At 46.5% G+C, this 21531-nt stretch overlaps 1 protein-coding gene across 1 annotated transcript; it reads left to right on the top strand.

The window, feature by feature from the left end:
• The first annotated feature begins 17388 nt into the window (after window positions 1–17388).
• LOC142848618 (proline-rich protein 30-like) lies at window positions 17389–18829 on the top strand. Its single transcript, XM_075970823.1, has one exon. The coding sequence runs from the start codon at window positions 17393–17395 to the stop codon at window positions 18599–18601; it is 1209 nt and encodes a 402-aa protein (XP_075826938.1). The 5' UTR covers window positions 17389–17392; the 3' UTR covers window positions 18602–18829.
• The last annotated feature ends 2702 nt before the right edge of the window (window positions 18830–21531 follow it).

The following is a 21531-nucleotide window of genomic DNA, read 5'->3' as shown; positions in this document are numbered from 1 at the left end:
AATGAGCCCAGGGAACCTCCTGCCTCTAACCTCCTCAAGCAAACACTATCAAACCTGCCTTTCTAAAAAGAAAATTAACTTACACAGATGCCGGGGATTGAATTCCGACTTCATGCTTGCCCGGCAAGCATGTACCCCGACAGCCATCTCGGCCTCAGAGAGGTCTGTTAGGACCCTTTCCATGCCATTGGGCCTTACAAAATGAAAGTGATGAGATTCAGCTAGTGTTGGATTGAATTTCTTTTTACCCAGGGCATCTCAGTTACAGCCTCACTATGTGGACACACCAACAAGAACCAGAACTCTCTGAGCTGTGGCTTATCCCTCAGGCAGGTCTCCTGTTTCCTCCCAGCACTTTTCTGATGGCATATGACAAATTTCCCATATGACTGGGCGATAGCTTCGAGGCATTGAAGTAACAGGTGAAGGCTGACAAGTTGGCTCAGCAGGCTAAGGTGCTTGCCACAGGCCTGAAGAACTGAGCAAAGTCCCCGACCTACACGGTAAAGGAGAAAACAGATTTCTTCATGTTGTCCTCTGATCTCCACAAATCAATGTGACCTCAACCCCAGAAGAAAAAAAAAAGGCTAACAGGTCAATTGTAATACTCGCAAAGACGGGAGGAAACAGAGTCTAGAAACCAGATGCAAGGACTTCAGGATACCACCTGTATCGGACCGTCCACAGGACTTGCTGCTCTAAGATGCCTCTGAAAGCAACTCACGGCATTTGTTCACTGCGTTTAGGGTCTATTTAGGTTGTCTCCCAAACTCTGCTGTGGAGGAGGCTTCTGGCTTTCCAAGAGGTGAGTGTGAAAACTATTCCTCACCCACAGGCCACAGTCCTCCCCTTCAAACCCTCCCACTCCAACGATCTATGTGTTAATCTTATGCAAACTCCAGACAATGACTGAAGTGTGTGCTTGCGCGCACACACACGAGCCAGTGCCAGATCACAGACACTAAATCCCTCTATTAAAAATCGGGACATGTTTTGTCCCAAAAAAGTCAGGCAAATGAACCATTGTGACAAAGAGGAATTTTGACCTTTAAATTTTTTTAAAAAATGTATTAGTCTATTGGAGGCGGGGAGGCAATGCCCGTGCCACATGTGAAGGCCAGGGAACAACTTGGGTGTTGGCCCTTGCTTTCACCCTCTTTGACTCGGGGTCTTTTGTTTGCAACTGTGTGCTCCAGGCGAGCCTCTGGGGACCTTTGCTTCTGCTTCCTATCTGGCTGAAGGAAGACTGGGATTACAGGTACATTCCACCACGTCTAGTTTCATGTGGTGTCCGGTGATCCTAGCTCAGGTCCCCACACTGTGTGACAAGAGCTTTACTGAGTCAACTCCCTAGCTGAATTCTGAACTTTTTTTCAAAACATTTTTTTTTCTATTTCCTGTTATGTGTACGGGTGTTTTGCCATCATGTATGTCTCTGTAGCATGTGTGTACAGTGCCCTCAGAAGCCAGAAAAGGACATTAGATTCTGAGGAAAGGGAGTTACAGATAGATGGTTGTGGATGCTGGGATTTACCTAAGTAAGTCAAGTCTGAGAATCTTTGAGCTAGGGGAAACAAGCCTGACACATGACCTCCTGAAAAGCCATCCCTAGGTGACCAACATCCGGAATTTAGAACCAGGAAAACCAAACTTCTACGCATATTGGGGATAAATGGGGTTAAGACCCTTGGCTATTCAGGTCTTTTTTTCTTCACTAAGTCATCTCAAATCTCAAGGTCATGTGAGAAGAAGAAAAAGGAGGTACTCTGTCTCTCTATGCCTCTCTCTCTTTCCATATCCCCACCTAAGACAATGCTAACCCCACTGTTAGTGGTCCTCCAGTTTCCATCTGAGCACCATATCTTACAGGCCCTTTGGCCCAGGGCCTTGGCCAATCAGTTTGGAGGCCAGGGGAAGAGGTCAGCACCCTGCTCTATCTGCTCTATCGTGCTCCACGTGAATTCCCTGAGACACGGCCTCTGGCTAACAAACCCCAGTGTCAGCCCCTCCCCCACAAGGCTGGGGTTACAGGCATGTGTGCAGTCACACTCAGTCTTTTTTTTTTAATGTGGGCTCTGGGATTCGAACTCAGGTCCTTGTGCTTACATGTATGCTTTTACTCTCTGAGCCGGCACCTTGGCTCATTTAAAAATTTTGATTTCCTGATATCATCTTGAAGACCTTTTCAATATTTACTTTACACCTGTATATTATGTGGTGAAGTGTTCGGGTCTTCTGCTCATCTTAAATTACTTTCTTACTGTTGAGAGTTCTTCTTGTATTTTGATTAAGTGCCCTTTAAACAGAATTTTCTTTTGCGAGACATTTCTCCCAGTTACTATCATTCTCTTGACATTGTCTTTAATTGTTGTTAATTCTGATGAAGCCTAGCTTCCCAATGATTGCCCTTAGGCCGCACCTAAACCATCGCTGTGTCCAAGGCCATCTAGGTCTTCTTCTGTGTCATCTTCTAGGAGTTGTGTGGTTTTGTGTTCTGTATGGAAGCTTGTGATTGATTCTAGTTAGATTTGTAGATAAGAGTATGGATGCTTGTGTGGGTACCTGTTTTGTTTACTGAGATTATTCTTTCTCCATTGTATTACCTCTTCACCTTTGCCAGAAGGCCAATTGGCTAAATTTGTGTGCTCCTTTTTCTTCATTCTGTTCTATTGATAAGTTTGGCTTTACTTCCCCAGTGCCTTCCTGTATACGTGTGTGTGTGTGTGTGTGTGTGTGTGTGTGTATGTATCTGTTCATGTGGGTGTATGACATCGGGTGTCTCTCTCTATGGTTCCCCACCTTATTTTCTGAGACCAGTCTCTCACAGAATCTGAGGCTTATGGATTCAGTTTGATTTATTGGCCAATGAACTCTCAAAATCTGCCCATCTCCAAGCCAACCACCAGCTTTGTCCGGCCCTAGAGTTACTGACGTACACTACTTTACCACATTAGACTTTTTACATGGGTGCTGGGTTCTGAACTCAGGTCCTCATGCTTGGGCACAGGTACCTTGCCAACTGAGCCACAGCCCCACCTTTTTCCATGCTTGATTTGTCAAATTCCAGTCCTCCGAACTTTGTTCTCTTACCTGCAATGTTGTTGGCCCTTTTGGGTCTTTGGAGTGGAAACTCTGTATAAATTTTAGGATCTGTTTTTTGATGCTCACCCGTTTGAGTTTTGGCTAAGACTTTGTTTTCGAGAATATAGCTTTCCATTGCTTTACTCTGTTGCGGGTTTTATTCTTTGAGCTCCTCTACTTTCTTTCACTGAAACTCGAGTTGATTTCTTCTTGTTTCCCTGATTTGCCCACTGATATGGAAACATCTGATCTCTTCCTCCTAGGTAACTACCTAGAACTTCCTCTGTTGTTTTCTGATTCATTGTGACTGGCCTGCCATCTTTCCCAGCATCCGGTTGCTCTGTTTTCTTGGGTAGATACCCCCTCCTCTCTGGTTATCACTTTCAAGCCCTCCTGATTAGATCAGTGGACTTAAAGTCAGATAGATTGATTCTCTCTTCTCGCGAGGGAGGAAGCAGTTCATAACAGAATCAGGCTGCCACTTAGCGCTTCTACCTGGTGGCACTGGGAGTAGTCACTCGGAGCTCCAGAGTGAATTAGAGAGCCGGTGATTCACTCTGAAATCTAGCAATCATCCTGAAGAGGGGATATTTCAGTCCCTGCTGGTGCAAAGCTAGGGCGTGTGGTCCCACGTCATACACACACTGCGCACAGGCCAGATGCCTTTCCAACCAACCTGGGGAACAGAAACGGAAAACAGCATTGAGAGACTATTCTTCACGTCTGTGTAATTAAGTGGTATGTTTTCTACTTTCTACCATTTAATGGCTACAAATAAACCACTGGAAGAGATAGTTGAAACCGAACAAAGTTCCTGGAAAAATGTCTCTTTGTGTGCATATCGCCACGGTGCACCAAGCAAGCACTGGCTTATTTATTACTGGTTCTCTGGCCAGAGGGAGCTTGGGGCATTCAAAGGTGTGCCAGGAGTGGTCTCGTCTACACAACTAAATGGAAGGACTATGCTTATAGCTTCATGGTAAGGCGCTTGCCTGGAGTGAGGCCCTCCGTTCAACCCCCTGTACCTCACACACTAAAATCAAGCGAAATGAACTAAAATAATTGGAGGAAGTTGGTTCTCATAGAGAATTTTCTATGCTTTAATCTTAGTTTCAGAGAACCAGTTGAAACTGTTGCTGTGCTGGTAATCTCTCTAGTATGTTCAACTCCTGAGGAAGCTGTTTCCGAAACACGGTTAGATCCTCCCCAACACCCTACTCCAGGCTGAGATCCTAGAGGAGGGCATTTTAGACAAGAGTCTCTTTATACACTCCAAAGAAGTGGTGGGAAACTGGAGCATCGTGGATTTTTGCATCAACTATATTACACTTTATTATTTCCTTAGTACATTCTGATGGGGAGTGAGCCGATCCCGGGAACCACCCGGGAGACCCTTGAAGCAGTCGACTAGAGAGGGGACTTTTTCGGCCTTCACAGTAACTTACTGTTTTCTGGATATGGTGATGACAAAACCCTGGACAGGGAATACTTTGAGAGGGTGCTTGGATAAGCTCACGAAGGAACGTGGATCCCTGGAATGACAGGAAGAATAAAGGTGCAAGGGGAGGGAGGGAGGGAGAGAGAGAGAAGGGGGGGGAGATCAACAAAACCATTGGTAGCCATGAAGACAAGTGGAAACAGGAAACATTTGGTAGGTTCTCATTGACTTGGCTAAGAGTTGATTTAATAAATTGATGAGGCAAAAGTTAAAAGGTGAATGAGGCCAGAGGCTGAGCAGTAATGAAGTTTTATTAGGTGCTCTAAATAGGTTGTTAAGTGAGCCAGGTAGCAGTATTTCCACGATCCAGCTCAGGTTATTAACCCCCCCCCCACACACACACTTATTCTATCCGTTCAACCCTTCATCCATCCATCCATCCATCCATCCATCCATCCATCCACCCACCCATCCATCCATCCATCCATCCATCCACCCACCCACCCACCCATCCATCCATCCATCCATCCATCCATCCATCCATCCATCCATCCATCCACCCATCTATCCTTCCCTGCAATACACTTAGAGGAATGATCTTAACCCAAAGCTTGTACTATGGCATCCAAGCATCAAGAGGATGGACCAAATGCAGCCACCTCACCTTCAGCTCCTCTGAAGTCCAAGCCTCTCTTCTGTCCTTCCACAAGAAAGAATTCCTTTCCTTGAGACTCCAAGGGTCAACTCTTTGAAGCTGTGGTCCCTCTGTGAATGGCAATGTTCTTGTAAGAGTGGTCCATTATTACCAGCACACTTTCTTCTTCTTCACACTTCAAATTATTGATCTTTACATTTATTATTTTGAAGATTGCATGGACTGAAACAGATCTTCACTGACACACGCTGGAGGTCTTTCAAAGCAGGGTCTCTGAAATCCTAGATGACCACACTGGTGAGGGAAGATGGCTGCTCTTGTTTGAATGAGCTTGTCACCCACTCCATGGGTTCAATAATTTGGGTAGCCTTGTTTGGGGAAGCTATGGCACCTTTAGAAGATAGAGCCTTGTTAGAGGAAGTATGTCACTGGAGATGGACTTTTGAGTTTTGTAGTTGGAGCTCATTTTTTATTCTCTCTGCTTCCAGTGTGGGAATACATGTGACCACTCTGCTTCTTGCTACCATGCCTGCCTTGACCTTTTCTGGACCTATAAACTAAAATAAACCCTTTCTCCCCTAGGCTGCTTTTGGTCAGGAATGCCATTGCAGCATCAGGAAAGCATTGACCTGCAGGCATACCTGTGACTTTGGAGCCCAGTATCATTTTGTTAATGGAGACTGAAGGACTTCTTCCAAGTCAGGGATGCCCTTGTCCTTTTTCCTCTTTGTGTTTGCCAAGACAGTTAAACTACCCTGATGGGGGGGGGTCTTCATTTCCGATGCCCACTAAAAATCCTCATGGAAGGTCATTTTGAGTTTCCATGAGCAGTCACAGCATGAAGCACAAGGAGGTGGGAAGGGGTTGGGAGCCTCTGCGTGGGGCTCTGCGACCACGAGGCTGTGGCACTGACCTTTGTGACTCCGTCGTAGAGTGGGTGCACTTGTCACTCATTTCTGATGCTGGATTCGTCATCTCCTCCCAGGCTCTCAGTACTCTGTGGACTGTGGTGATGTATTGAGGGTCACCCCTAAACAAACAATAGAAAAACCACTAAGCTAAAGAAAAAATTCATTGAACATCTTCTCTCCTCCCCACCCTAGTGCACATTGGCTCTCATTGGATCTTCTCTGCAGCCTTATGATCTGAGTGCGCCTCTCACAAACAGACAGGTAAGATGTAGCAAATTATAAAGGCTTAATGCCTATCCCACTCAGGGAAAGAGAGAGAGAGAGAGAGAGAGAGAGAGAGAGAGAGAGAGAGAGAAGAAGGAAGGGAGGGGGGAGGAGGGAGGGAAGAAGAAAGGACTCTCAATCGTCTGAGTTTACAACAAATAGGTCATTGCAGATACCTGTGCAGCTCAGGCAGGGTATGGAGGACTATACATTCCCCATCTACAGAGTCCCTCATTTGCTTTCATTTCAACCATAGGGATTCTAGCCAGTTAGTTGAGTTTAAAGGATGTCTTGTGTGGTCACACACGTGTAGGCTCTGCGTCCTATAGCCTCTCAAGTTAACACATGAAAAATGTCTCGATGCCTACCTTACCGTTGTCACACGTCACATGCAGATTTCTACACGCGTGGGGGAACGTACGTTGTTTTGGTGTATAGGTTAATTTAAGATGTTGGTCCAAACTTGTCCAAAAATAAACATAAAATTTTGTCGTTCAAGCGTCTGATAGGAACTTTCAAAAACTAGAAGTTACAGCAAGGAGCGTGACAGGTAAGATGTAAGGCAGAGATTAGGTGAAGAGATTAGGTGACTTAAGAGGAAATTTGAAAACCAAATAGGCAAAGACAGAAAGATAAGTAAGAGATTGCGTGGGCCAGGACTTCCAGACAGCGTCTGTAATTCTTCCTGGCTGAAAGCTGAGCAGTTGACAGTTCTGGAGGAATCTAAACTCCTTGAACCTCCATGGCTCCTGGAGCTATGTAGTCCTCCTTTATTTCTTGTTACATTCAGTTTTTTTCCAGGTGGGGAGTGAGAAAAGAGATTGATGGGGCAACAGACAGAGCAGCTACCTCGTAAACCACCTGAGTCCGTTTCTCACAGTTTGGGAGTGCCGGCAAATTCCAAGATCAAGGTGCTGGCAGATTCGGTGTCTGGTGAAGGCACTCTTCCTGGTCGACAGTCATCTTGTTGACTGTGTCTTCTTTGCATGGTAGAAAGGGACTAACGAGGCCCCAGTGGTCCCTTTTATAAAGCCACAATCCCATTCTGGAGGTCTCTGGCTCTCGCCCCAGTCACTCTACGAAGGCCTGCCTTCTGATGCTACTGCTACCGCTACCATAGTAGGGATTAGGCTTCAACATGGGAACCTGAAGGGGCACAGTTGCTCGGTCTTAGGCAGGGAGGCAAAGACTCTGCTCCCCAGGTGGACAGCTGCTCCTCACCTCAGTGCTCCTAAATCAACATTCCTCACATTTTCTCTGTGTATAGGAATCACAGAGAACCTGGCAAAATAAAAGCGGGTTTGGGAGGGCGTCTGAAATTCCGTGAACTTTAATAAGCTCCCAGGAGGATGCAACTGCAAGACGCTAAAGCCCTGGTGTCTTCCAATTTCTTTCTCTAAAGCTTGGGGATTAGGCTTAAAGCTACTGGGTAGTGTCAACTAAGAGTACCAGGAATGGGAGCAACATGGAGTCCGTGCCTGGAGGAGGATGCCTCTGTATTGATGTTTCTGTTATCACTGCCCTAGGGTTTGTGCTAGGTAACAGGGTGCAAGGCTTTACCTGCAGAAAATCAGCCTGGACGTCAACACAACAGGGGAGTATCTTCCTTTCTCATTTCCCAGTCTGCTGAGAGTGTAGGACTCAAGGCCACACCCTCTCCATTCAGGCCATTCTGCTTTGAAGGGTATCATTTTACAATGGTCCTCATTTTGTGTCCTTTAGGGCCCACCAGAGGAGCCTATGAGTGCCCAGCTGAGGGCGTGTGTTGCCATCTGATGAACTATGAATAAGGACACCATGCTGCAAACAGTCCATGAAGGCGACCATGGCTACTGAGTTCTTGCTTTCATTTCTCTCCCCCTTCCTCTGCACACTTTTCAAACTCCTGTCGCTTGTTCAGCTTCTCCATCTACACCAAGTCTCTTTCCCCAGAGAGGGTCAGGCAGAGGCATGGTGACCCTCCGAGAAAGGACGAGACCATTTGTCTCTCTAACCACAAGGAAATGACTACTGACAGCCCCAAGTAAAGTACAATATTAAGAACGGCCAGTGAAGTTCCTGTTTCAGAAGAAAGATGGAATATTAATAAAAAAATTTTAGAGGTCAGAGCGCAGTTAGCCATAAATTGTAGATTATGAACAAATACTCACCGAGTCTGCATGGAAACGAGCTCTCTTTGAATCTAGGAATTTGAATCTAGCAACAATGTATTTGGTCTCCAATGGCTCTTTCAGAATATTTGTGTGTGTGTGTGTGTGTGTGTGTGTGTTGGCTTTATTGTATTACCGTATCTAATTTCTTTATCTGATTGCCTTCCGGAAATACCAGCTCAATGCCTCTCCTTAAACTCTGAATGAAGACAGGTAAAGAGCAAAGCGAGGCGCTGATGGTCCCCCTTTTTTTTAGTGCCACAGACATTGAGTTTCCCTGCTGCCAACTTCTGACTGACGTGTGCAGAGGAAGGGAAACGAAGGAGACTAAACGCAAGTTAGGATATTTTGTATTTCCAATGTCTTGTTGGAAAGGGCAGGAATGGCAAGGAATACCAGGGTGTTGTCTATTGCTACTTAGCCTGAAGTTCTTTGCTCGTCCGATGACCTCAAGTCTTGTGCGCTGTGGGGTGAGTCTGTGACGTGCATACATGATATTAATTTGATGTTACTAAAGGCCACGTAGGAGTGCAACAACAATAACTGATGTAGTTTTAATTAAAAATAAATCCGCCCATCTTGTCCTATTTTTATCATCTGCTCAAAGAGTCTTTTGATGATGTTCGTGTGGGCTTGTGAATTCATTAGGGGTCAGCACCCAGGAAGACCCAGGCCTCACCTTGGCCATTTGTGAAAATGAACCTTCTATGTATGAATATAGCCATGCCTGCAGACGCAACCGTTTTTCTAAATACCTGATTTCTACTTTAAGACACCAATGAATATTCTAAAAAAAATCTAAATAAATCATTTTCCAATGAATACAATCTCTACGGCTTTATTTTTTCCCAAGGCAAACTATACACAGCTTTTTTCAAGATCCTTCATGGGAACAGTCCCGGCACTTCAGCCAGAAGGTGGTAGGCAATTATGAACAGAATACAGGAAATTCTGAACTCTCTCGTATGGGTACCTAAACCAGAGAGCCGCCACAGAAACCAAGGGAGTCTTCACACGGGGCACTGAACAGTTTAGAATAAGGGCTTGCATCCCACATAAGCATCCTGATTAACGTGTTTTCACAGCCGATCCTGACTCACAGGAGACAAACTGAAAATGGCTGACTCATGGTCCTGAACACCCCCAGTCTATTAGAAAAGGAGTTACTATTCTCCCAGGTTCATATCTCATGACTGCAAAGTCCACATCCCTGACACACTGAGAGCGTCAACCAATGTCACCACGAAGGTCATATCCCCTGACACACTGAGAGATCAGCCAATGTCACCGTGAAGGTCACACCTCCTGCCACACTGAGAACATCAACCAGTGTCACCGCAAAGGTCACATCCCCGGCCACACTGAGAGCATCAGCCATTGTCACCGTGAAGTCCACATCCCCTGACACGCTGAGAGTGTCAACCAATGCCACCACGAAGTCCACACCTCCTGCCATACTGAGAGTATCAACCAATGTTACCGCAAAAGTCACATCCTCTGCCACACTGAGAGCATCAGCCAATGTCACTGCGAAGTCCACATCCCTGACACACTGAGAGCATCAACCAATGTCACCACGAAGTCCACACCTCTTGCCACACTGAGTATCAACCAATGTTACCGCAAAAGTCACATCCTCTGCCACACTGAGAGCATCAGCCAATGTCACCGCAAAGTCCATATCCCCTGACACACTGAGAGCATCAGCCAATGTCACCATGAAGTCCACATCCTCTGCTACACTGAGAGCATCAGCCAATGTCACCGCGAAGTCCACATCCTCTGCCACACTGAGAGCATCAGCCAATGTTACCGCAAAAGTCACATCCTCTGCTACACTGAGAGCATCAGCCAATGTCACCGCGAAGTCCACATCCCCTGACACACTGAGAGCATCAGCCAATGTCACCGCGAAGTCCACATCCCCTGACACACTGAGAGCATCAGCCAATGTCACCGCGAAGTCCACATCCCCTGACACATTGAGAATACCAATTTTAGGGATCCGGCCCAGGCAGATTCTGGTTTTAACGGAATGAAGTCTATGGGGATGGTGGAAGGGATGGACAGAAAAATGAATTTCGGTTTTCCTACACCACAAGGCAGTTTGTGCCAGGTTGGCCAGGTATGTCTACATCAGAGAACCCCTCGGGGAGCTAAGAGGAGTCTTTCAAACCTAGCCAGGAAGGTGTTAACCTCACATCAATCCAGCTTAGGAGATGTTCTGGAAGTGACGTGTATTCCTCCCTCCAAACAGTGAAGTTCTCTGCGTGCTAACATCAACACAGCTTGAAAACAAAAAGTAAAATAAAATCCTACATCTTCAGAGATTTTCCAAAAATGATTTTTCAAATGGTACATTTCCCAGCAGTCCACAATTCTCTGCCCTCTCCAGCGTCTCTCTCTTTCTGTGCCCGGTCTGTCTGGACATCTCCATTGCCTGCAGGATTGCTCCCAGCAGCTTCTCCCTGTGGTCCTTGAGTATCTTCCCTCTCTTCTTTGCAGGGGTCTTTTTTGGTCTCTGGCTCTGGAGGAACGGATCCAGCAGACAGCAGTGCAGATCTCATGGACCATCCGTCACCATAGCTTTAGCCACCCTAACATTCCTTTTAGCCCTTCTTTTGGGCACAGTGGCAGTGGTAGGGTGCTGTAGATGCCAGATGTTGGGGTACAGTTGCACCAGGCTTTGCTTGGGTCAGGGAACTGTGCTTGCTTCTTTAAATAGCTCCCAATTTCTTAAAACCTTTAGTTATGACATTTACGTAACTGAAAAAAAATTCTGCAAGAAAACAAAATGGTAACAGCGATCTGTGGAGTACTCCACTGAAGAGGGCAGTGGATCCCTGCGTCATGGGTGGTAAAGTCGGTTTAGGAGAACAGCTTCCTGTACCGTTATCTCCGGATGCCAACTGCAGACAAAATCATAGCCAGGCATGGTGGCACAGGATGCTAACACTGGCAACTGAGAGGCCAGCCTGCACTAAATCACTAGTTTCAGGCCAGAATGGGATCTATTGAGAGACTATGTCTCAAAAAATAAAATCAAAGCAAAACAACGACAATAAAACCCATAGAAATCACACCTGCCACTGCCCCTTCCGTTAAGTGTAACTGCTCAGCTGTTCTGTGGGTGGAATCAGGAAGTCGGGTACTTTTGGGTGGTAGAGGAAGTTAGGGCCTCAGGAAAGACTGTGCATGCAGGGTATAATTTAATGGGAATCTACAGTCCAGTAGGAAGTGCTGTCTGGAGCTGTTGAGGCTGCAACCAAGCATCTAGGGAGAGTCTGCCAACAGGAAGCTAGATGGACTTGATATCGCTGATAGTTCATGCTCTGAAGGCATCTGTTTCATTAGCCACAGCTGTGTTATGGGAACTCACAGATGCTGGTCTGTGTGGATCTTGACCCAAGGGGGCGAGGTTGGACTAACGCAGAATACCTGGGACCCGCAAAAACTAGGAATTCTAGATGGCAAGGGAATGGAAGCTCAGTCTCTGTCTAAAAGCAGAACTAGACGGGTCTCGCTGAGTGTGAAAAAGAAGCCTGGAAGATGCTGTGGCTGCGGACTTGGAGGGAAAGCAGGAAGGTCTGGACGCTGCTCTTGAGCAGAACATGGACAGAAGCAGCATCGCATCTGTGGCTGGCTCTGGAGACTGACTCCCATGCACGGCTGCCATGCCTCTCAGGTCCTCCTTAGAGCCAGTCTAGACTGCAGGATTGGTGGGGATGGTAGAAAAGAAGGGGAAGCTGGCAGGGAGAGAGAATCCCAGAAGAGATAACCTTAGAGCAAAACTTAGAAACTTCAACTCTGGAAAAGAAAATCACCAGTAGGAAGATCAATTGAATTAATTGCATTGAATAATAACACAAGACAACGAAGAGATTTTTAAAATAGTTTTATTCAGGAGTATTAAAGGTAGGTGGGGGAAATCCTCACAAAAATTAGTGAAACATGATAAAACACAAACCAGGGATAAATGAATAAAGGAGGTTTATGACTATTAGAAACCTGATAAATAAGGAGTATGGCTCTATACTTAAAAATAAGACAGATAGGATAAATTCTAGACTGGACTGAGCAAACAGATGAACCAGCAAGTCCACGTCCTACCATGCAGTGTGAATGACAGGAGACAGAGGAACCAGCGACTTGAGAGAGAAGAGAGGGCATGGCCAGGCCAGCGAGTTGAAGAACCTGCAGTAGGCACCAGCAGAGCTTTGAGAAAAACAGAAGAAACTTCAGAGAGACTCTTCATTTGAAGAGTTACAGAGAAGAATATTCCAGCACTTAACAAAGCCACAAGCTCTCCTAATTAAGGCATAAGAAAAATATAGAGAATTAATTCTGTAGCTGGGCAAGTCTTGGTGAAACGCGAGAATGTTGGAGAGGAATGCGAACAATTTCAGTGCTGTTGCAACAGAATGCTGTGGGTTTATTGGCTGGTGAGCACACACACAGCATACAGATAAAAGAGACGTGCGAAGGTAGTGTGTACACGGGGAAAGAGCGTGTGTGTGAGAGTGTGTGTAAATGTGTGAGTGCGTATATGTGTGTGAGTGTAAGGGTGAATGTGTGAGTGTGTGTATGAGTGTGCATGCGGGTGTTCATGTATGTATGTGTGCTTATGTTTGCATAGGTGTGTGCGGGTGAATAAGTGTTGAGTGTGTGTGTGGATTGTGTGGTATATATGTGTGTTTGTGAGAGTGAGTATGTGTGTGTTTGTGAGAGTGAGTGAATATATGTTTTTATATGTGCATGTGAGTGTGCATACGTGTTTGTGTATTGTGTGAATGCGAATGAGTGTATATGAATATGCATGTTTTGTGTATTTGTGAATGTGTGTGTGAGTTTGTATACGTGTGTGTGTTACGTGTGTGAGGACAGAAAGCATGAGCAAGTACATGGACGTGAAAGAAAATACGATCAAAAATACATGATGTACATGTATAAAAATGCCATGATGAAACCTGTTAGTGTGGGTAATTAATATGTACTAATAGAACATTTAAAAAACACATTTTTAAAAGAATAGAGAAAGATTTGTGCAATTTTAAAAGACATTGATCTTGAAATTTAACCATCATTTTACTTTCACAGGATCCCCCAGAAAGAACGTCGCCCCCATGACAGCTGGAAGTAATTCTAGAGGACGACGTCCCCTCTCCCAGTAAAGTTTACCCCTGGCTTTAGGGACATCATTTAGGGGTTGGGAGGTTGGGGGAGGAATTTTATAAGCTCAGGGATCATTTTGGAAAAAAAAGGGAATGATGGGATAATAGATTTATAATTGTGAGTTACTGCTTTTAGACAAATATATTGGTATCGATTCTTGTATATTGATACAAAGTTAAATTATATTGACTATTGTATGCATGCATGTTTCTATGTCTGTTTAAAACATTTTTATGTATTGACATATATTGTATTGATAAATATATATTGTATATATTTACCATATTGCAGTGTACATTTCTACCTCTGATTAAGATATTTATATAATGTTTGTGTATTGATATATATTTACCATATTGCAATGTATATTTGTACAGTGTTTATATTTGGAGGTCATTATCCTCATTTGTTACACAGTTGTTTATTGTCTTAGTCTTTAAGTTAGATAGATATTGAGAATTATATAGATAAATAGTCATCTAAGTTTGTCATTTATAATTAGACTAATCAGGTTCTCTAGATATATAGAGATTATACTCAGTATAGATAGATAATCTTCGACCTCTTCAAAGAGCTGTAGAAAATGGCCTTTAATCTAACTCAGAGTTTCGTGATAGTGAGACACAACTGCTCCTGGCAACATGGCTCTATTCCCGAGAGAATGTTGAGCACCAAAGACACTCCACCTGGAGCCTTTCTATTTGGCAGAACTGGCCTTTGGGCAAAGAAATGCCCATACCTCAACCACTGACAGAGATACAGAGCGTGCATCAATGGATAAAACAGGACTGTCATATCCTGCCAAGACAGGGTAAGATAGTTTTGAAAAGTTCCTTGCCTTTAATAATGGTATGTCAGTTATGTTAGGCCTTAGCCAAAATTGGTTGACTCAACGTTGCAAACGAGACTTTGGGTGATTGCCCAGGTAGTCAGTTGTCTCTGTCAATTGTTGCACATTTTGGATATATCTCGTTTGTTGAGTAGTGTTTATTCCCTTCTCAGATCTTTGACTGAGTTGAAGATTATATAATTGTAGTTACTCTTTACATTATTTGGACTCCTTGAGATAGAATGTTTAGCAAAGCTTTTGTTCTCAATATTGTTTGTTATATTTATTATTTGTTGTTATTGTATGTAGTTGTATTTGGTTTAGTTCTGTCTTATTTAGACAAAAAGGGGAGATGTAGGGATAAGTCCCGCCCCTTAGGGGGCGTGTTCGCCTCGGGATAATGTCTGCCTATAAATTTGGCCAGCTTGCTCCCAGGTTCGCTTCTGCTTTCCTGGTCTCCGCGGGAACGGTGGTTCTGTAAGTCTATTTCTACATTAAAACTATATATATTTTTACAATCTGTCTGCATTCGTTTACGCCGCTACACCTTTAATCCCAGCACTTGGAAGGCAAAGACAGAAAGATCTTTGTGAGTTTAACAACCCCAAACCCCACCCTCCCTACCAGGACTTCTCAGACCTTAGGAAGCCACAGCAACACCTTGAAGGGCTGGCTGGCCAGAGGCCAAGTGTGTTCTCCTGCCCTGAACCCTGGAAACCCCTTGTGGAGTCTGCTCTCCCCTGGTTGAAGACCAGAAGCACCCAAGGCCCCATTCAGCCTTCACTGTATCCAATAAAGTCTAACCCTGAGACTTGTGTCTGTGTCCTACTGTGCCCACAGGGTGGATTCAAGGGCTATAGGATAAGGTCTCTCAACAAGGTTGGAGGGAAAGGAAGGTCAAGGACAGAAAGTGCCACACATCCCAGTATCTGAGCTGCTTAGAGACCTCTGCAAGGCCCTTTTCTGGTTTAATTCTAGTCTGTGGACACATAATTGGAATCAAAGAAGAGGTCACTGGGGCCCATTTCTCAGGGCATGCCTGGGTGGACACACAGCAGCCCATTTTCCTCATTGGGAAAGACATGGCGAACAACTCATTCACAGGCAAACAAAGAAATCCCATGTACAGACCAGAAGGCTCCAGGACTGGAGAGATGGCTGAGTGGTTCGCTAGCTGCTGCTCCTGCGAGTTCAGGTTCAATTCTCAGCACCCATATGGCAGCTCACAACTGCAACCCTAGTTCCAGGAGACCTAACACCCTCCTCTGGCTTCTGTGGGCACACTACACACGCCAGAGAGAGAGAGAGAGAGAGGGAGGGACGGGAGGGAAGGAGGGAGGGAAGGAGGGGGAGAAAGAGAGAAGAGAGAGAACAACTTTAAAAGGGGTAGCAGTAGCCCCGCAGTGGTGGTGCATGCCTTTAATCCCAGCACTTGGGAGGCAAAGACAGACGGATCTTTGTGAGTTTAAGGCCAGCCTGGTCTACAGAGCGAGTTCTAGGATAGCCAAGGCTTCACAAAGAAACCCTGTCTTAGAGAGAGAGGAGAGGAGGAGAGGAGGAGGAGAGGAGAGGAGAGGAAAAGAGGAAAGGAGGAGAGGAGAGGAGAGGAGAGGAGAGGAGAGAGAGAGAGAGAGAGAGAGAGAGAGAGAGAGAGAGAGAGAGAGAGATCTGGAGCATGGGGGGAGAGGGGGGACAGAATCTATGATGTCATTATCTGACCTCTGTGACATAGGCTTTTGATACCAGAGAAAGCCGCTTCCAGGGAATGAGCCCCTCAGCTCCCACTGGGGGCAGCAATGCCGCCCCTTAGGCAAAGCTTCAGTCTCTGGGAGCCATTTACCTGCTGACCCTACTGTTGCTGCCACTGGGTCTGACAATCACCTCTGTCAAGGCCAGGTTGAGTGAGAGGGACACCACTGTGAAGGGTGACAAGTGGCCAGGGGAGCCAGCATGCCAGGAAGTCAGGATGCTTACAAAATCTGTGTGTCAGGGATAGAGGGACAAACCCCTGCACCACAGAAGAGCTCTGCCTGACAGAGGCCTTGAGGCACCACTAGGAGTGGAATTCAGGGTAAGAGTCTGTGTAGGGGTCAGAGGCTGGAGGCAGAGGAGACTGTTTTGTGACTCTGCTTTCTCTTCCCTTTTTGAGGAAGTGTCTTGGAAACAGCAGAAGGAATCCACATTGGTAAAACTGCCTATTATCTCCATTCCTTTCCCATCTCCATCCTTTCCTCCATCCTCCTGATCTGCTCCGCTGCTTTACCCTTCTCTAAAGCATCCGCCAGGTTTTCTGACCTTAAAGGTGACAAACAGCTAGTGTCTTTGCTGTTATGTTGAGACAGATGCCTGTAACCCAGGTTGGTCTTGATCTCCTTGTGTCCCTGCTGGGGATACAAGCTTTAGCCAGCATGCCATGTTTATGTGCTCTTGGAGATCAACCCCAGGACTCATGCATGCTAGGCAAGCGCTGGCTCTACCAGCTGAACTACACCCGAAGACCTCACATTTAGGGTTGTGATAAGTTCACACTGGAACTGAGTGCCTGGAGCAGAGTCCAGAAGTGGACCGATCGTTCCAACATCCTGATCTCTGTCTTTTTCTCTGCAGGTCTTCCAGACTGGGTCGTCTTCTCGGTTCTACCCACAGAGTTAGGGTTGCCCCTCGGCTCCCAAGGGACAACTCTCATTCCCCATTTCCGTACATCTCTAGTACGGATGGCTAAGAAAAAGTGAAGAGCCAAGATTAGATGCAGGCTCCGGACTGAGCACGCGAGAGACATCTGCAGTGAAACTAGGCAGCGGCCACACTGCTGTGGCAGAAGGCAGTCACCAACTAGGAAGATCTCTAATTAGTCTTGTGGCCCCGCCCACTTTTTTCCCTGAATTCAAGGCAATGTTGCCTCAAAACAAGGACCAGGTGCTGCTACAGAACACAGTACCCCCAGGGTGTCCCCCTCAGGTCCTCTCACAGTTTGCTGACTCCCCTCCATCCAACTTAGCATCTCTCTCCCCCCATCAGTCCCTCCCTCCTCCCCACCTACCTTTGCCTTCTCACAGGCCAGCCTATTTTTCCTTCTCTTCTCCGCCACAGCCCCACTCTCCTGGGCCTCACTTCTACTCTTCCAACTCAAATTCTGATTGTGTTCCCCTCCCATTCTCTTCCTCCCTCTCGAGTTCCCCCACTTTCTTTCACCAGAACTACCCTTGTCTTCCTTCACGACACTCATCCCCTCCCCTCAACTACCAGCTGGGCGCCTCCCCTCCTCTTTCCCATCACTCTTCTCTTTCCCAGGTACAAAATTCCTCTCCTCACTCTTGCCAGTCTCCTCCCCACCTCCAGGGCATCCATAGTTCCACAGCCACGTCCACCAGCCCCAGCCCCCCTTCTGGAGGGATTTCCAGTAACAAACAAACATGGCAGTGTCCTCAATCCAAAAACACCAGGTCCCTTGGGGTGGCAGGGGGATGCAAGGCAAGCAAGGTGGACCCTGCAGAGTTCAAGGACCCAATGGCCCTCGCCCAAGCCCTAGCCGTCCGTGTGGGGCGCCGCAGAATTGCAACAGATCTCCAGCTACTGCTTCTGCAGCGCCTGTGGCTCGGCACATCCACACCCGGCCAGGCCCCAGTCGTGGAGTATCCCATTTGTCTACAGTGCCTCCAGCCCCGCACCCGGTCTTGCCCCACCCCCAAGTACAAGATGGGGGCAAGGCTTCTTGCCTTCCTTCAACTACTGCCCTGTGCTCAGGGCCAGGAGTCTGGGCCTCTCCGCATAGGTATTGGCTTCGGCCTCCACTTGTCTCGGGGCCAGGCCAAAGCCTTGCATTTGCTACCACCAAAAAAACGGCAGGAAGCAAGTCCTCAAGGAGAGGTCGTCCTGAGGCAACCGCCTACAACCCAGACCCCAGAACCTCAAGTTATGGACACACTCTCCCAAGCCGGGCCCCTCAAGTTTGCAGGCCTCCAATCACTAAAATCCAGCCAATGTTCCATGCCTCCAGCTCAGGCACCAAGATGGGTCACTGCCTCCCTAAGGCCCAGATTGTCTACAGCCCCAAAGAGGTTGGCGTCTCCAGAATCTATTCTACAAAAGTTACCACCTTAATTCCAGAGCAGCGGAGACCCTATGGAACACCCTCTCCAAACCCCACCCTCCCTACCAGGACTTCTCAGACCTTAGGAAGCCACAGCAACACCTTGAAGGGCTGGCTGGCCGGAGGCCAAGTGTGTTCTCCTGCCCTGAACCCTGGAAACCCCTTGTGGAGTCTGCTCTCCCCTGGTTGAAGACCAGAAGCACCCAAGGCCCCATTCAGCCTTCACTGTACCCAATAAAGTCTAACCCTGAGACTTGTGTCTGTGTCCTACTGTGCCCACAGGGTGGATTCAAGGGCTATAGGATAAGGTCTCTCAACAAGGTTGGAGGGAAAGGAAGGTCAAGGACAGAAAGTGCCACACATCCCAGTATCTGAGCTGCTTAGAGACCTCTGCAAGGTCCTTTTCTGGTTTAATTCTAGTCTGTGGACACATAATTGGAATCAAAGAAGAGGTCACTGGGCCCATTTCTCAGGGCATGCCTGGGTGGACACACAGCAGCCCATTTTCCTCATTGGGAAAGACATGGCGAACAACTCATTCACAGGCAAACAAAGAAATCCCATGTACAGACCAGAAGGCTCCAGGACTGGAGAGATGGCTGAGTGGTTCGCTAGCTGCTGCTCCTGCGAGTTCAGGTTCAATTCTCAGCACCCATATGGCAGCTCACAACTGCAACCCTAGTTCCAGGAGACCTAACACCCTCCTCTGGCTTCTGTGGGCACACTACACACGCCAGAGAGAGAGAGAGAGAGAGGGAGGGACGGGAGGGAAGGAGGGAGGGAAGGAGGGGGAGAAAGAGAGAAGAGAGAGAACAACTTTAAAAGGGGTAGCAGTAGCCCCGCAGTGGTGGTGCATGCCTTTATGTAGGGATAAGTCCCGCCCCTTAAGGGGCGTGTTCACCTCGGGCTAATGTCTGCCTATAAATTTGGCCAGCGTGCTCCGAGCTGAGGCTTCTGCTTTCCTGGTCTCTGCAGGAATGGTGGTTCTGTAATTCTATTTCTACATTAAAACTATATATATTTTTCCAATCTGTCTGCATTCATTTACGCCACTACATTTTGGCGTCCAAAGTCGGGCTATTTTGCCCCTGACTCAAGCGGGTAGCCCGCTAGCTAACACAGCACCCTCCCGGGTGCTGTTTTTCAGTTCGTGACTCCGGCCCCAGTGCCGATTCCTAGACATACTCGGCCACACAGGCCCATTCTGCCTGCCTTGGCTAAGTTCTGCAGCAGAACCCCACTGCCTGAATTAGCAGAAGCTCAAGTACCTGCGGTTTTGCAACAAAAGCTGCCACAGCCGCAGATTTGGTCTGATACAAAGTGACTTGGCCAGGCAGTGGTGGCACACGCTTTTGATACCAGCACTTGGGAGGCAAGGGCAGGCTGATCTCTGTGAGTTTGAGGCCTGCCAGGCCGTGGTAGTGCACGCCTTTAATCCCAGCACTTGGGAGGCAGAGACAGGCGGATCTCTGTGAGTTCGAGGCCAGCCTGGTCTACAAGAGCTAGTTCTAGGACAGGCTCCAAAAACACAGAGACCACCACTGGCAGGAACCGATCATTGTAGGTAAAAAATTTTTCTTTTATAAATAAAATGTCTGAACACATTACTATTCAAGAATTTAACAGTTTAATTGTACCATGTGGGAGATTTTACAAGAGGTGTCTATCACCCCACATCTATGGATCCTTCTGGGATTCGTAGTTTTCATTGGCACCAAATGGTTTGATAACAGAAATATGATAAAGTCTTTACGAGACGAATCCAGGATTCTTAAGGCAGAGATTGAACGCTTAAAAACAATTGAGAATGACAACAATCTTCTCAAGAATCAGTTTGAAGTTCTCCAGGCTGATAACAATCTTCTCAAGAATCAGTTTGAAGTTCTCCAGGCTGATGTTAAGGAGAAATTCATTACTATGGAAGAGGGAACAGCTGATCTGGATCGTAAGGTTCAGTCCCTTTCTGTAGGAACTGAAACATTAGTGGCTGATATTAAGGAGAAATTCATTACTATGGAAGAGGGAACAGCTGATTTGGACCATAAGATTCAGTCCCTTTCTGTAGGAAATGAAACATTAACTGAGAGAATCAAAACTGCTGAATGTGACAATCGGATTTTGTCTAAAGCTTATGACAGATCGACGGAAAGATTGTCAATACAAGAAGGCACGGTTTATGCCATAAAAATTATGTCCAAAGATGAGATGTTATCTCTAACGGACAAGCTTCATACTTTAGAATCCTCAATGAAGGCTTTGGAACATAATTCTGGACAGGAGATTCAGACATTGCAGAAGGCAATGGTGAATAGAATTGAAAAGATTGAGGAATTTCTAAATTCTGATGAAGAAGAGCAAAGGGTAGAAAGGCAAATTTTAACTACATCTGTGGGTAAATCTCTCCGGGACAATTTCCACAAAGCTCTTCCTACAGCTCTACCTGCCTTTCCAGTAATAACAACAGAGAAGGTGATTGGTTCCAGAAACCCTAGGGTCATCAAGGAGGATACATGGGAGCCTGTCCATATGAATGACCTCAAGGAAATTAAACAGGCTGTCATGACTTTTGGGATGCAAGCCTCTTTTGTTAAAGAGATGCTAAGATCTTGGGCCACAGCATGCAGAGCAACCCCCTCGGACTGGCTCCAGCTGAGCTCTGCTGTACTTGAGAGTGGACCGCAATTGAAATGGAAATGCTTATTCAGGCAAGAGGCTAGACTTTTAGAACAGCAGGAAAAAGCGAAGGGAATTGACATTTCCCTAGATAAAATTCTAGGTGAAGGGCTCTTTTCCGACCCCCAGGAACAAGCTAATTTGGATGAAAACACACTCTCCTTGTGTACTACAGCAGCCTTAAGGGCTTGGGACAGGGTACAAGACTCAGGACAGAGAATGGAATCATTTGTCAGAGTTAAACAGGGTCAGAGAGAACCCTTTAGTG

The sequence above is a fragment of the Microtus pennsylvanicus genome, chromosome 4 (assembly GCF_037038515.1).
Source record: "Microtus pennsylvanicus isolate mMicPen1 chromosome 4, mMicPen1.hap1, whole genome shotgun sequence".
NCBI classification, from domain to species: domain Eukaryota; kingdom Metazoa; phylum Chordata; class Mammalia; order Rodentia; family Cricetidae; genus Microtus; species Microtus pennsylvanicus.
This window is presented reverse-complemented; position numbering and strand designations above follow the sequence as displayed.